General features: G+C 31.5%; 1 protein-coding gene across 2 annotated transcripts; it reads left to right on the top strand.

Annotated features, from left to right (window-relative positions):
- Positions 1-830: 830 nt before the first annotated feature.
- On the top strand, positions 831-14335 carry LOC134725443 (cytochrome P450 4V2-like). 2 transcript variants are annotated; one of them, XM_063589260.1, is made up of 12 exons: positions 831-1085; positions 2526-2641; positions 3621-3706; positions 4037-4227; positions 4571-4640; positions 5177-5303; positions 6278-6490; positions 6914-7016; positions 7389-7456; positions 10207-10273; positions 12852-13031; positions 13952-14335. In XM_063589260.1, the coding sequence occupies exons 1-12, from the start codon at positions 926-928 to the stop codon at positions 14107-14109; spliced, it is 1539 nt and encodes a 512-aa protein (XP_063445330.1). In that variant the 5' UTR covers positions 831-925; the 3' UTR covers positions 14110-14335. The 2 variants fall into 2 exon arrangements, with proteins under 2 accessions (XP_063445330.1, XP_063445329.1); XM_063589259.1 differs by lacking the exon at positions 2526-2641 and adding an exon at positions 2689-2804 and having other exon boundaries at positions 833-1085.
- Positions 14336-17485: the final 3150 nt, after the last annotated feature.

Below are 17485 nucleotides of genomic sequence, written 5' to 3'. Positions count from 1 at the left end.
TTTTACTGCATATCTATACAGGATGCACACCCAAAGAGATGCCCTTTGTAAATGTGTTGTACTCTTCGAGTGGCAAACTGTGTCAAATATCTTGATCAAGGTGTCCACTCAATCAACAACTATAGGTCACTGTACAGCCTTCAACAATGAGTAAAACCCATACTGCATAGTCACCCTGAAATATAACCAATGTCTTATTTGAACAATTAGTCAAGGAGCACTGCACAGTTCCAAAGAGTGTCTTAAAATGTTATCATTAGAGAACTTAATGCAATTTTTCAAAACTATACAATACAAGCCAGTATTTGGAGGGATACTCAAAAAAAATCTCTGTATTTATCTTTTATGAAGGGGGGGCTTTACTAATTCTATCTCTGACATTATTTTAACAACACCTTTCTTACTGGTTTTCACCCATCTCTCTTTTGGGCAACTTTTTTTTTTTGGCAAATGAAAAAAGGAAAATGAAAAATTGGCTTACTTCAAGACTTAAAAAGTGGTTTTTTTCTCTTTTTTTTAGGGGACGGGGTCTTTTTTACTAGGCACCCAATAAAGTTTGCCCCTATTACACACACACACACTTTTTCAGTATACTCCTATGCCCCTGAATAGAGAATAATTGGCAAAAATAGTGAATGAAGCAAAATAGAAAAATGACCCTAAAAAAATAAAGAAATGAAGATCCACCATCCGGACCCTCATTTGTTGATATTGAAAGAACATATACAGAAATCTACATTTAATATTATTTTTTATCAATAATATCAAAAGTCTGTAATGGGTAGTATAAATGGACATCTGAAAATGTCTCTATTAGTTGGTAACACTTGTTATAATAATGATGATTAATACCTTTGAGATAACCCCCTTATCTGTAAATATTTGTAAGCTAACCATGTGACTTAGTTTTGTTTACTTGGTCAAAATGGTAGCTGCTCTACTGATAGTTGGAGTGGCCACACTTGTTTTGGCAGTTATATGGTACATGCAATATGGAAAACTAAGGAAAGAATTAAATAAGTTCCCTGGACCACCTGCTGTTCCTGTCCTTGGAAATGCTTTACTGTTGAAGACAGATAGAAAAGGTACATATATAAAGGTTAAAATCTAGGACAAGGTGAACAATTTGTTTCAAGTTTTGTCATATTCTAAATATAACATGCCTTCATAAATACATGTACTACTAACTAATGCTTACAACACCACTATATATAAGTCCTAATGTAGATGCAATGTGCTTTACCTAAAGTTGGAACTCTCTTGCATTCTTTAGATTTTTCATAAGGTTCATAATATCAAAATGAAGATTGTACAAGGCTAACCAAGTTAACTAAGAGCTAAAGTAATTTAATTGTGTTAGCATCTCAATAAATTTAAATCCAGGACTTTCAATAATTAATTTATATATTTGTTTACAAATACAAATACAAATATTTTATTGGCACAAACACAATTACAATAATTGGCAAGGCCCATACAACTGGTATACAAATAGTAATGATGCAGGTACTGAACAAGTACAATTTCCTTTAAGCCCTCCCTCTTTTCCTCAAATTCTGTTATTATTTTTTCTGTTAATTTCAATTGTGTATGTGATTTTGTGTATTATATATCATACAATTAACTTGTCTGCTATTTACGATCAATTCCAAGTTTACTTATTCACTGCAGTTACTGTTGTATTTGATATAGATAATTTCTTTTTAAAATTTTCCTGTCCCAAAGTGCCTATGGTTCAGATTACAATTAATTTTTTGCAGTACCTTATGAAGTAAAAATATCATGAGGCTGATTGGGGGAGGGTTGGCAGCGTGTTGGTTCAATGGAAATTTAATATAACTGTTTTAATTGGTGAACATTACTCTTTGTGCAATTGAAAAAATGATATCATTCCAGAGTTATGGGACTTTGAACATCAGATAAATAAAAGCTCTTGTATGCTTGGATCAAATTATTACAATCTTAATACTGTTGTTGTGATTATTGAAGAAAAACTTGATATTGATTTTGACAATTTTCTTGGAAGTCGGCTTATTCTACAGTTATGGTACAATTAACATTCATATTTGACACAATTTTATTAGCTTATGGGTACTTCTAATGTATGCTTTTCTTCAGAGCTATTGCACTTGCTTCTGATAAAATGTCTTAAATACTGTGGATTCATTTCTTTTCGTGGGTACCAATTTTAATGGATTAAGGAAAACTTGCATATTCCTGGCTTTTTAATTTTGTGATTTTGCTGAAGTCTACACTCAAGCCTAAAGAAAAATGTTCATTTGTTGATCATTTAATTTCATAAAATTGAGAATGGAAATGGGGAATGTGTTAAAGTGACAACAACTCGACCATAGATCAGACAACAGCCAAAGGCATAGTTAACCTGTTTTACCAACAAAATCCACAAAAAATTGGTATCTAACGATAAAAATGAATCCACAGTATACCATTTTGTTGGTGCACAGTAATGGTTTATCATTTGATCTTGGGGCACCTGCTTATTTGCTTTTAAACTTATCTTGCAGAGTTTTATAATCAATTGCAGCAATGGTGTGAGGATTATAGGGAATCTGGAATTGTCAGACTTTGGTTATTTGAAGGAATTCCATTGGTTGGAATTTACAAAGCAGAATACTGTGAGGTACATTTGTAATATAATTCCCAAATGATGACGTGTATTTCTTTCAGAATTCTATCAACAGTTGCAGACATTTTGTGAAGACTACAGACAAAAAGGAATATTCAGACTTTGGTTGTACGAGGGTTTACCTCTGATCTTAGTTTACAAGCCTGAATTTTGTGAGGTACTGTAAACACAGTGTCATGTACAATTTATGTTCTGTATTGTACCTATAACATATACTTGTACTTAGATTTAGTGAGTGTTACTATTAATCCCCTGCTGAAACTAAAACAAAACTGAAATTCTCATAATGTCACCAACACAAATTTTCATTAATTTTCATTACTCCTGTAGAAGATATTTGGTTGTGAAGTGATCGTTCAAGCATTTTAAACTTCTCTAAGACTAGTTTATGTATTGAAGAAAAACTGAGCCTTCAACACCCAATGATACTGTTTCCCATCTTTTTTAATGCACATGCCGCTACAAAATATGCAAATGGGTTATTCAGTGTTACCATTCTCCGTACCATTTATCCATCTGTCGTGTACGTTCACAAAATAATTTTCTGTTTTCTAACTTTAGTTTGTCTCAACCAAATGAATTGAAACTTATAATAATGCATATTACCACAAAATATAAGTTATTATTAAACATGTGTTGTGTGCATAGAAATATAATTAGAAAAATTAAGACAGCCACTGTGAATACCTTTTTTTTAACAGTCAATTAAACCGCATATTTACTGAAACAAAAGATAGTAATTGTTTTATTCCATATTCTGAGGAAAAACAATTTATTTAACGAAAAATATTTACCAAAGCCAATTGTACATCAAACATTTTATCATTACATTACATCTAATAGAGTGGCGTTTAGCGCAGTGACTATCAATTGAAGGTGAATACGCATTTTTATTCAAAATCCAGTTTATATAGAAAAACCTACTAGAATAATACCAATTTAATTTATAATTTCTGTAACTGTTTAATTTTAGATATTATTGAACAGTAGTAAACATATAGACAAGGCATCAGAATATAGATTTCTTCATCCTTGGTTAGGAACAGGCTTATTAACAAGGTAAGGGAAAGGAAAAAGGTAATACAAAATGTATATATAGATTTTTAAAGGTTTCAATGATGTTTTGAAATATTCAGTATGTTGAGAACGTTTGTCCAATAAACTAAAACTGTACGATGACAGTGTTGTAGAATTTTGCAAGAATACAATTTTTTTCAGAGTTTAGTTTGATTATAATATTTTTTATACTCATTGATATTTTCTACTTGTATCACATGTTTGGAAAATAATTCCCAAACAAGATTTCAACGAGACAAACTTCAGAAAAATCTTTAAAGCATTATAGTTTAGTGTTATTGACAAAATTGAATTTCTTTCTATATATTTCAGTACTGGAACAAAATGGAAGACCAGAAGAAGAATGCTGACACCAACTTTTCACTTCAAGATTTTAAATGATTTCATGGGTGTCTTTAATGATCAAATTGATGTAATGATGAATAAACTGGAAGGAAAGTGGAAGAATGGATCTTTTAATATCTTCAATGATATAACTTTGTGTGCCTTGGATATCATATGTGGTATGTTTAATAATTACATTGTCTTTGAATTACATAGCCTGTTTATCCTTTACAAACAAACAAGATGAAGAAGATATTGTAACTGTTCTGTGTGATAATACATGAGTACTGGTAATCAACATCTGATCACATAATGAACATTCATTTCATGTAAAATCAAGAATACTTTCACTCAGTCTTTCAGTTGCTAATGATTAGTTTTGAGTCAATTTGCATATTTAACAGTGAGGATGATATGAAACCTGTTGTTGATTCCAACAGAATCCAAAATACCTTACATTCACATTAGTTATTTTTTCAGGGAAAAAAGCAATTCCTTAAATGTTACATTCTTTTGTTATAGAGACGGCCATGGGAAGAACGATCAATGCACAGAATGATGATGATTCAGATTATGTCAAAGCTGTTTACAAGTAAGTTCCGAATACCGTTCAATTCATCTCTTTCTCAGTTTGTATATTGACAAAAAAAAGTCCTTATACATGTCATGGAATAAAAGAGTACCTGCACTTAAGATCTGCCATCAAGTTATCAGCACAAATTTCTTGAAGTATATTTCTTGTCTCATCTTCTAGGAAGGTCAGTTGTTGAATGCAAGACATCAGGGATGCTTATCAGGACGATACCAGTACTTTAACTATTTGTTTTAAGCTTTATATTGCAGAAGGAAGACATAAATACTTTAGACAAACAATATTTGGTGTATGGTATAATTATAAGGAGGAAATGTCTGTCTTCTACTAGGTTTCAACTGGCCTTTACCTCATTTTCATGGAAAATAGGTCAGTGTTAAGTTACATGATTTTATGGTGTCTTTACATGCCCCAACTGTTTAGGATTCAACCTCTACTGTCTTATCTAGTTGCACCCTGTGGACTATTTTATTTATGTATAGAATAACTTTATATAAATCCATTATTAATCTACCTTTATATTATTTTTATTGCAGAATAACAGAGCTTATTTTAACAAGACAGAGATCTCCATGGTATTGGCCTGATTTTCTTTTTAATACAATAGGAGCAGGCAAAGAACATGACAAATTACTCAAAATTCTACATGGTTTTACAGGAAAGGTCAGATTTATTTATAATGTTGAACCTCAAATCTGGGAATTTCTGATTGAATTGTTCATTTCATAAACATGCCATAAAAGGAACCCACATTCTCTCCCAAGTCAGATCCCTGTAATTCAGTAGTAGTTGGTTGTTGCTGTGTTACATATTTGTTTTTTGTTCATTTTTTTTGTACATTAATTATGCCGTTAGTTTTCTTGTTTGAATAGTTTAACACTTGTGATTTTTGGGCCTTTTATAGGTGACTATGTGGAATAGGGTTTGCTCATTGTTGATGTCTGTAAGGTGACTCATAGCTATAATTTTTTGTGTCATTTGGTATCTTGTGAAGAGTTGTCTCATTGGCAATCATATCACATTTTATTTTCTAGACTTACAGGAAAAACAAAATTACCATGCAGCATGTATTGTTGTTTAGTATATCATGATTCTGAACCTTCATTCTGTCTTCCATGGTGTCGCTAAATATCTGTACTATAATTTAAGGGATTAAATATGTTTTCATCTTTCAACATTTTGGTTTTTTTTGTATTTTTATGCCCCACCTATGATAATAGAGGGGCATTATGTTTTCTGGTCTGTTTGTCCTTTCGTCCACCCGTCTGTCCCGCTTCAGGTTAAAGTTTTTAGTCAAGGTATTTAACCGTAGTTTTTGAAGAAGTGGAAGTCCAATCAACTTGAAACTTAGTACACATGTTTCCTATGATATGATCTTTCTAATGCCAAATTAAGAGTTTTGACCCCAATACCACGTTTCACTGAACGTAGAAAATGATAGTGCAGGATGGGGCATCTGTGTACTGGGGACACATTCTTGTTTGTTTCCTGTATTGAAGTAATCTAAGAGAAAAATTAATGCAATTGATAGTGTCACATTATTGATAACTAATGTAAGATTTAGCCACACTTATAAAAACTAGATTAGTTCTAAAACTTTTTATACCTTTGTAATGACCTTTTAAAATTTGGAACAGGTTATAACAGAAAAAAGTGAAGAATTTTCAAAGAAAAAAGCAGATGGGTTGACAATGGAGGATATTCTAAAGAACCATGACGATGATGAAACATCATACATAAGTCGGGAAAAACGTTTGGCATTTCTAGACATGCTGCTTTGTTCTACAGTTGAAGGTGAAAGTTTGTCATTTTTGGATATCAGAGAAGAAGTTGATACATTCATGTTTGAGGTAAAATTAACATGTGCACTTAGACCATGAAACAAAATTTAAGACTTTAGGAATTTGAAACAGGACAATTACATGTGACAAGTAATCTAATCTATATTGTCCTGAACATGCATGAAATATTTGTCGCTGGACATTAAGCAACCAACAATCAATAAATAATCTATCAGTTAATTCCTCTTTGAATATCTGTAAGTTTATACTTACAGATATTAAAAAATAAAAAGCAACCAAATGGATATTGTTTTTCCTTGTGAATCCTTTTCATTTCTCAAAGTGTTATTCAGTGGTCAAAGGTAAATAATCAAAAATTGAAAAGAATGTACATTGATAATTATTTTCAAACATGATGATAAGTATTGATGGATTGTGTCTACCATGGTATTGTGTAATGGTCTAAAATGCATTTTGATTGGTTTATTTCAGGGTCATGACACAACAGCAGCAGCCATGAGTTTTACAATGCATCTGATTGGTGCACATCCTGAAGTGCAGGCAAAGGTTCACAAGGAATTAGATGAGGTTTTTGGTATGTAAAATTTAAAAGTTCATCTAAACAAATTTCTTTGAAAAACATGAGTATGCCTGAACCAAATTTTGAAGTTTTAGCAAAGCACTACGAAACAACATACATACGCTAAGTCTGTTCAGTTTTGGTTATAATGGCCATGTTAATTAACAGTTGGATGAAAGCTGATTCAGAGGGGGAAACAAATGTAAAGTTCATGAAAAAAACAGATGTATTTTTTTTTTAATGATTTCTTTTGCACCTTAATATTTTATTTCAAAAGTTATAAATTTTGCATATTTCTTGATTTAGTCAGATACTTGTTATTGAACTTGAATAAAATATGTCCCACAGTCACACCACAGTGAAATTAATGAAACAAAACATTTATAGGTGACAGTAACAGGAGAGCAACCATGAAAGACTTGAAATCATTGAAGTACTTAGAATGTGTTATAAAGGTAACTATAGTAACTTGAGCAAAATAGTCAAGGAATGCACAATTTAACAATGTTTTTTTGTCAATGCCTAACTAGGGGCCACATTTCCTGTAAAATACACCTAATCGCTATTTATTCCATTCCGGATAAGTTCTAAAATTACACAACTTTTTCATCCAGTTGAAGCTATCTGGGACCCTGTTTAAACAATTCACCATGCATGATACATTTTACTGAGACCGGTTTAAACTACCGTAAATACTTCAAACAAAATATTTTTTTACTTTAATTTTAATTTTGAAAAAAATGGATTATACTACCGGGTATATCAAAGTTTTTAGATGATCACTTTCTAAAGTTTTTTCTCCCTCAGCTCACTACTGATGACCTCCATTTTTCGGCCGGTGACCTAAACAGGAAGTTGTATAAATGACTGTTTTCCCGGAATGGACTAAATAGCAATAAGGTGTATTGTTCTAACTGAGGATCGTGTCTAATATACAAGATCTAATATAACTTATATAAATCATAAACAAACAAGCCAGTACATTGTCTTTTCACTTACATAAATCATAAACAAACAAGCCAGTACATTGCCTTTTCACTTACATAAATCATAAACAAACAAGCCAGTACATTGCCTTTTCACTTACATAAATCATAAACAAACAAGCCAGTACATTGCCTTTTCACTTACATAAATCATAAACAAACAAGCCAGTACATTGCCTTTTCACTTACATAAATCATAAACAAACAAGCCAGTACATTGCCTTTTCACTTACATAAATCATAAACAAACAAGCCAGTACATTGCCTTTTCACTTAATTTTGAACTAGGCAAAAGATGTCCCCTTTCCAAATGCTTTCACTGACTAATATTGTCATACTTAATATTTGCCAACAAATAGTCTGTTTGAAATATACATTTTGATCAGTTGGTGCTAAATATGACTCCCTTACAGAAGGTTTCATTGACTAAATCTATATTATGTGCAATAGTAAGAAAACTAAGGTAATCTATGAAATTTCAAACAAACAAAAAGTTGTCACTGAACAAGCGAACATCATACATGTGAACCTCCCGACGGGAGTACAAAACTCCCGTTTTCAGGGGTCTCCTCCCGTCCTCCCGTTCAGGAGAAAAAACTCCCGTGTATGAAATATTTCATGAATGAAAATTTTCAGACGCCATATTTGATCATTTCTTACTACTGTACGGGTGTAATTGACACCTGTGTTAAATTTTACCTGTACATCAAAGAAGATGTATAATAAATTGGCTTCACTTGACAGCTGGGGTGTCAAACATACTGGTAATCAACAATGTTTACCTCTGGCTAACTGCCGTTGTGTTATAAAAACGATGTGTATTGGGAATATTGAAATACATTTTTGTTACTTCCCTTTGTTTTATCCTGTTTTCAGTTATTTTGCTTTTAAAAATGTAAATTGTAAAAAGACTATAAATGATTAATATTTTAATCAAATAATCATAAATGGATGTTGATTAAATGCATTTAAATGTTTTGGGACAAATAAAAAAATATAAATTTAAAAATTATTTTAGCAATCTAGACCTCCTATCAAGGATTAAATTGAAGTTTATATTATAAATCTGTTTATCATTTATGTGATTAGAATATACAATATGTACATTTAGACTAATAAATTTCTAGTTAGTTTAATTTGGGATTATAAAACCTTTGGTTTGAGAATTGTAGATGTTAGAATATATAAGATTTTATTGTGTAAGCTTGAAATAGCAAAACATTTTATTAAGTTTTCTACAAATAAGACTTTCATAATGCTTAAAAGCCATGCTACTGTTAGTGTTTGTTATTTTTTAAATTAATATATGATGTTGCAAACAAACATGTAGAGCTTATTTCTTTCTTATTTGTCTATACATTTACCAATGATAAGGAGATGGAGACATGAATAAAAATCTATACAGATAAGATAGATAAATATAATGATTTATTTGCAAGCAGTGAACAATCATTTATCAAAAACAAAACAAAACTAAACAGGAAACAGATTCTTCTTAATATTTTATTTTATTCAAATAGAAAGGCAATAAGGGTACTTTAAACATATTACAATTTGTAGAAAAAACACAATTTCTACTTCATATGGTTACATTTACGACAAAATTTATGTCGATAAAAAACCTCCTGATCTGAGTCCTAATCTCCTGACCAAAATTTCCAAATCTCCTGATCTGAGTTTCACAGTCCATCACATGTATGGAACATGGAATGAAGGTCTTGAAATTACTATTCCATTTGTTACTTTGAGAGGTGACTGTGTTTGTATAGTTTCACATATTATGTGATATGATGTCAAATACAGCTAATGAATGTCCTTCTTTGTTATAAGACTTAATATTGAATTTACAGAAAAATAACTCACATAGTCTTTGAATTTTCATTAAAGTATACTGCTGCAAATATAAAGGAAACTAACCTGGGTAGTTTCATTATCGTTTAAATTCTAAACATTTCGATTAAGAGTTTGACATAAATGAAAGACACTTATCTCTTTATAAGGACTGTAGAATATTTCATAAAATTATAATTCATAGAATTTTCTTATCAAATTAAAATTGTATTATTTATCTAACAATATTTTTGAACACATCCTGTGAATGATTTGGAATTTTGCTTTCATTTACTAATGTTGAAAAAGATGAGTAATCTCCAATTATTTTAGTAATTTTTTGGTGAAGATTAAGTTATCTCCCATTAATTTAGTTATTATTATTCTAGGAAGGACTTAGATTGTTCCCCTCCGTTCCATTTTTTGGAAGAACAACAACAGAAGATCTAGTCATAGGTAAAATTATATATAATTATACAGTTTTAAAGGTTTAATGTTTAGCCCAATGTTCTTTAAGTCATTTATTGAATGTGTATATATATATATACTTAGTAATCGACCAATTCAATCTCCTATGATTAATTCACTAACTTCTCACCCATTTTTTATACGACCGCAAATTTTTAAAAAATTTTCGTCGTATATTGCTATCACGTTGGCGTCGTCGTCGTCGTCGTCGTCATCCGAATACTTTTAGTTTTCGCACTCTAACTTTAGTAAAAGTGAATAGAAATCTAGGAAATTTTAACACAAGGTTTATGACCATAAAAGGAAGGCTGGTATTGATTTTGGGAGTTTTGGTCCCAACATTTTAGGAATTAGGGGCCAAAAAGGGCCCAAATAAGCATTTTCTTGGTTTTCGCACTATAACTTTAGTTTAAGTTAATAGAAATCTATGAAATTTTGACACAAGGTTTATGACCACAAAAGAAAGGTTGGGATTGATTTTTGGAGTTTTGGTTTCAACAGTTTAGGAATTAGGGGCCAAAAAAGGGCCCAAATAAGCATTATTCTTGGTTTTCGCACAATAACCTTAGTTAAAGTAAATAGAAATCAATGAAATTTAAACACAATGTTTATGACCACAAAAGGAAGGTTGGTATTGATTTTGGGAGTTTCGGTCCCAACAGTTTAGGAATTAGGGGCCAAAAAGGGACCCAAATAAGCATTTTTCTTGGTTTTCGCACCATAGCGTTAGTATAAGTAAATAGAAATCTATGAAATTTACACACAAGGTTTATGACTATAAAAGAAAGGTTGGTATTGATTTTGGGAGTTTTGGTCCCAACAGTTAAGGAAAAAGGGGCCCAAAGGGTCCGAAATTAAACTTTGTTTGATTTCATCAAAATTGAATAAGTGGGGTTCTTTAATATGCCGAATCTAACTGTGTATGTAGATTCTTAATTTTTGGTCCCGTTTTCAAATTGGTCTACATTAAGGTCCAAAGGGTCCAAAATTAAACTTAGTTTGATTTTAACAAAAATTGAAACCTTGGGGTTCTTTGATATGCTGAATCTAAAAATGTACTTAGATTTTTGATTATTGGCCCAGTTTTCAAGTTGGCCCAAATCGAGGTCCAAAATTAAACATTGTTTGATTTCATCAAAAATTGAATAATTGGGGTTCTTTGATATGCCAAATTTAACTGTGTATGTAGATTCTTAATTTTTGGTCCAGTTTTAAAATTGGTCTAAATTAAAGTGCAAAAGGGTCCAAAATTAAACTTAGTTTGATTTTAACAAAAATTAAATTCTTGTGCCTCTTTGATATGCTGAATCTAAACATGTACTTAGATTTTTGATTATGGGCCCAGTTTTCAAGTTGGTCCAAATCAGGATCTAAAATTATTATATTAAGTATTGTGCAATAGCAAGTCTTTTCAATTGCACAATATTGTGCAATGGCAAGAAATATCTAATTTCACAATATTGTGAAATAGCTAAATTTTTTTTAATTAAGAGTTATCTTTCTTTGTCCAGTATAGTAAGCAAGAAATATCTGCAAGAATTTTTTTTAATTGGAGTTATCTTTCTTTGTCCAGAATCAACTTAAATCTTTGTTATATACAATATACAATGTATATTCACTTTTTACTACCATCTGATAAATTTAAATAATCTTTACCATTCAGTGATAACAAGCAGTTTTTTTACATCTTAATATTTTATGATGTATTTAAATGAGTAGTAATTGTTGCAAACTCCATTAGAATATTTTAATTGAAATTAGTTTTGGAATAAGGGAAAGGGGGATGTGATTAAAAAATTGAGTTCAATTTTTCTCATTTGAAATTTCATAAATAAAAAGAAAATTTCTTCAAACATTTTTTTGAGAGGATTAATAATCAACAGCAAAGTGAATTGCTCTAAGAGGAAACAAAAATTTTATGTTCATTTGAATACATTCATTCTGTGTCAGAAACCTATGCTGTGTCAACTATTTAATCACAATCCAAATTTAGAGCGGAATCCAGCTTGAATGTTGTGTCCATACTTGCCCCAACCGTTCAGGGTTCAACCTCTGCGGTCGTATAAAGCTACGCCCTGCGGAGCATCTGGTTATAAAATATGTACCATCTTGTAATCCACCTGATAAGTTGTTAAGGATGATTTTCTTTTAAAATGGTTTCCATGTTATGGTATTTCAAAAATTGCCCAAACATGATATTGTTGGATGTCACGATATAAAAATTAAACATTTCACACTCTTTCTTTTAACTACCATTTATGAAGTTGTTTTCGGAAATATAGGACACTCTTCTTGTTAAGGCCCCTGAAATTTCAAAAGTAATAAATTTATTATAAGCCTTTAACAATTATGCTTATTTGATTTATAAATGATTCATTTGCTTAAATTTTGATATTTTAGTACAGCAAGGTCACTTAGATATCACTAAGCTATCGTTTACATGTAGAAATTTACATATTTGACCAAATAAAGAATTTTTGGACAGACTCATGTTTTATCAAAATCTGAAGGCTATTATTCTGTAGATTTATCATTCTCATTTTACTTACCGGTATTTTTTTTATAGATGATGTAACTATACCTCAAGGAACAACATGCATATTAGTAACATTTGCTTTGCATATGGATCCTAAGTATTTTCCAAATCCTGAAAAATTTGATCCAGACAGATTTTTACAAGAGAATATCAAAAACCGTCATCCATACTGCTATGTACCTTTTTCTGCTGGACCAAGAAACTGCATTGGTAAGTTGGTTGTTTTATGAAATGTACATTTTTCTTTAAAACAATATATTCTATATAAGACTCCTGAAATACTTTATAATGGAGTAGTAATGACCAAAAAGATTATTTGATCAGTCTGTCATGTAATTCATTTATTCTGTTTATAAGTCAGGGTTTGAAAACATTCTTAATTGTCAGCTCTTTGTGCATATAATTGTGGAAAGATGATTGCAACTTGAAGTGTCATATGCATATATGTACCGCAGTATGGTTGGTTTTCAAATCTAAGAGTTGAACCTTAGGTTGATTTAGAGAATAGAAATATGGTCATACCTGGATTTCTTTGTTATTGTAGTTAAACTCATTCAAAGCGGGGGTCTCATGGGGGGGGGGGGGGGGGGGGTTCTGATCCCAAATCCTGCTTACTGTTTCGTCAAATTCCTGTTTCCCGCTCACACTATATACATAAGCAATTCTATTTTTTTGTCATTTCCCGTTTTCATGACACAATTATTTGACTTTCACATGTCACGCTTACAAAAAAACGGCAATCCAGCGTCAGGCTTAGACCTCAATGAGACCCACCAAGGAGAGATTTCTTGCTGTACTGGATTTGCTGCCAAGTCAGGTCAAACATTAAACTTGATGCCTTTTTTAGGGAGAAGGTCATAATCTCTGCATATTAAATTACCTTTACTTTGAGTACCTTGTGACAGTGTGACATGTTGCAAAGTTTCTCACTTTAACCAACATATATTCTTTTCCAGTGGCAATAACAATATCCCACCCTTCATCCACGTCAAACCCATTTTGCAGAACATAACCACTAAACCTATGTTTAATGTTTTTTTTGTTTGGGTTATGCATGAAATGTTTGCCACTGGACATTAGTAAAGCAAATCAAACTGTTTTTGATAATTATTTTATTTATTTCTTTACAGGTCAAAAGTTTGCTATGTTAGAGGAGAAGGCAATGATTTCCTCCATTTTAAGGAGGTATAATGTTAAAGCAACACAGAAAAGAGAAGAAATGTGTGCTATAGGAGAAATTATAATGAGAGCAGATAATGGAGTCTTTGTAGAACTTTCACCAAGATGATAAATACTATAGAAATACAAAATCTTTTTCAAGTCCCAGTATTATTGCTATTACATACAGTATTCATCTTCCACCTTATAGCTTGACGGAAATTGTTGTGAAAACTATTGATTTATAAATGATTTATTATTAATCTTATTTTCATCCCTGACTCTACATGGAAATAGATCAATAGAAAAAAATGTCTTTGAAAGTAATGCTATAAAGCTTTAATGATGGTTATCATATTCAATCTAAGAGTTTACATAATATTAGTGTTATTAATTGTATATAAATTTGTCAATTAAAAAAAATGTTATGATTATATATCTACTAGTTTCTGTTGATCAAAATAAAATGGCCAGTGTTGTTAATTGGGTTTTTTTTTCATTTCATTTAGCTGTGATCTATCTGAGAGGCTGTATGAGAATTGAATGTAAAGTTGTGTAAAATTCGGTAATTTTCTCCTGTGTGTCAGTTTTCTACCAGATATTACTTTTTAAAAATGCAAAAACATGTGTCAATAGGAGGTTATAAAGATTTCTTTGACCAAGTAATCTGATAATTTATATTACAACAGTTAGAAATGTCATCCACCCCATACCTGTAGCCAGGGGGGTTGGAAGAACACCCCCCCCCCCCCCTTGAAAACAAATAATGACTGTGAAAGTCAATGCTATCTTCGAAATTGTGACTGTTAAAGTCGATTTTTTTAGGCCCCTTTGGAAATTCCTGGCTATGGGCCTGCACCTAACCTGTTGCACAATTTTTTTTCTGGATATATAATAAATAAATAAGCATTACTTTCAACTGAACCAGTTATAAGGTGTTCGTGTAATAACATGTAACGATGTTAACTCATGACATATGCAGGTACTAAATTTTGTGTTCCTTTTCCAAACACCATTAAATGTGTTCTGATAATTAAGATTAAATCTTGTACAATAAAACTGAACCATATTGAGAAAATGTTATAGTGTTTGGCTCTTGATTAGAGAAATGCAGTCAACAACTGCTTCAATAGTTTTCATCACAATAACTTCAAAGTTCTAGAACTACTGTACAAACTAGAGGAAATATATGGTTAACAGCTATGAAAAACCAAACCAACCACAAAAATAACCAAAAATGTGAGAGAGGTCAATATACAGGCTTCAACATTGAACAAAGACAAATGTCTCAACAAAATGTCTCTCAATAGCCAGGAGTCTAAAACAGGTTGTGAATAAATACAAAAGAAGATAAGCACATGTACGGGTGATGCTTGTGATTTTCAATTGTAAGTGAAATATCTTTTACATAGGTTATCAAAATTGTGTATGGGTGATGAATGTGTTTTTCAAGGGAAAGTAGAACAAATTCCACAAAAGTAATTAGAATTGGGTATGAGTGATGCTTATGATTATCAAGAGATTGTAATAAATTCCACATACTAGTAGTTAAATAAAATTGGGCATGGGTAATGCATATGATAAGACCTTTGCTTCCTGGCATTTGCCTTATTTGCATGTGCCATTGGGCAGATTATATCTTTTCTTTAGAGCTAAACATGATGGATGGTTTGGTTTTAAAAATACCTGTCTATTTTACCTTTGTCACATAAAATTGAACCTATGCTCTAGTGATCATGGCAATTTTTAATTATTTCAAATTTATCTTCCTCGAGAAAATTTATCGAATTGTTAAATGATCTTAAATATAAGAATGTAAAATTTTGTCTGTTAAATATGTCATCAAGTTTGTGCTTTGATGACCAGGTCACGTTTTCATGTTCAAGCTTGAATATCAGTAGCTAAGGATGGCATGCCAACAGTATTACAGCTGATTGCATTGACTGTGAAGGTAAAGTTAATATCTTTGGTTATCTTGCTTACTAGCTTAACCGTGAGGTCATTATTAGGTTACAGGTATACTACCCTCTTTTCGAGGTAGCCTAGTCCTACAGACAGATAGATTGGTTATCTGTCGGACTAGTCTACTCTTAAAGGAGGGAAGTTCACCTAACCTAATAATGACTTCCCAGTTCAGCTAGCAAGCAAGCTACTGACTAAAGATATTATCGTTACCTACACACTCAATGCAATCGTCTGTGATGCTTCGAGTAACAGAGAGTAAATGTGACATATGTCGCTCGAATTTGAAATCATCTGGAGTTCAGTTTCAGGACTCGTCTGTTCTTCTGTTATCATGTTTATTATATTTATATATGACCAGCACAGAAATGTATGGTATTAAGAGTTAGTTGTTAGGCCAAAGAAATAAGTTGCTGTTTAACATCTGACAAAAGACATTCTCATACTCGATAGTCCGACTAAGGGAGCTACCATTTGATTTTTTATGGGGGGACTAGGATGAAAAATGATGTCCTGCATTTTTTTTTAGTTGTAATCTCTGTCCTGCTTTTTTATTTTTCACTCTATCCGGTCCTGCTTTTCTTTTTTTTTTAGTTTATCCTGACTTTTTTTACATAAATTGTCATCCTGACTTTTATTTTGCAAGTGTCACATCCTGCCTTTTTTTTTTACTCAAAACTCCTGTCCTGCCTATATTTTTTTTCAAATTTTAACCTACCTATAGATTCCCTATATAAGCAACTAAATTTTTTCCCAAAAAGGGGGGCCCCTGGCCGCCCCCTAAATCTGCCTCTGGTCATAAGAAACCTCAAATGCATGTTTTTTTTTATAACTAAATGGATAGGTTTCGTTATTAAACTTATGTACTTGTACTTTTTTCTGAAGAAAATTCTTTAATTTATTCATATTTAGAAGAAGTTTACTTTATTTTAATTGTTTCCTTCCAGGAAGTTATTCCCCCGACATATTTTCCGTATGCAAGGTGACCTCAGTGTGACCCATCTCGTAAAAATCCGGTTATCACAATACGCATGGATGTCCTTAAAATAAACTATTATCTGAATTTTAATACATGTTAAACACGTGCTCAATTTCCATGCTTTTTTGTTGATTTTTTGTCGATTGTTGACAAACAGGTGACAATCGTAAAACTTCGGCTTCAAAACACGAACTTTAATAACAGGCTGCCATATTTTCACAACACTGACCGATTGAAAAACAATTGACGATTATGCGAAAAAAAACTGATAAATTCATGCACAGAAGACTAAGTTAATGATGTTTGTATGCATTGGTTCAAGAATTAGAAGAACATTTTTTTTCACCGGTCACTCATTTCTTATGACTTGTAAAAAGAAAAAGAAAAATCCCAAGTATAAAAAACAATAACAAGAAATCAAAACCCAGCTCCAGAAAGAAATGAGAAACTCTTACTGGCAATACATAGAAAATATGATTTTCGATATTGAAATAAAGGAGCCAGATCAATCATGCTTTAATAATGTACCTAAAAAACTGTACACCTATATTAAAAGCCAGAAAAA

The sequence above is a fragment of the Mytilus trossulus genome, chromosome 7, assembly GCF_036588685.1.
Source record: "Mytilus trossulus isolate FHL-02 chromosome 7, PNRI_Mtr1.1.1.hap1, whole genome shotgun sequence".
NCBI lineage: Eukaryota > Metazoa > Mollusca > Bivalvia > Mytilida > Mytilidae > Mytilus > Mytilus trossulus.
Note: the sequence above shows the minus strand (reverse complement) of the source record. Positions and strands in the feature narration are given on the sequence as shown.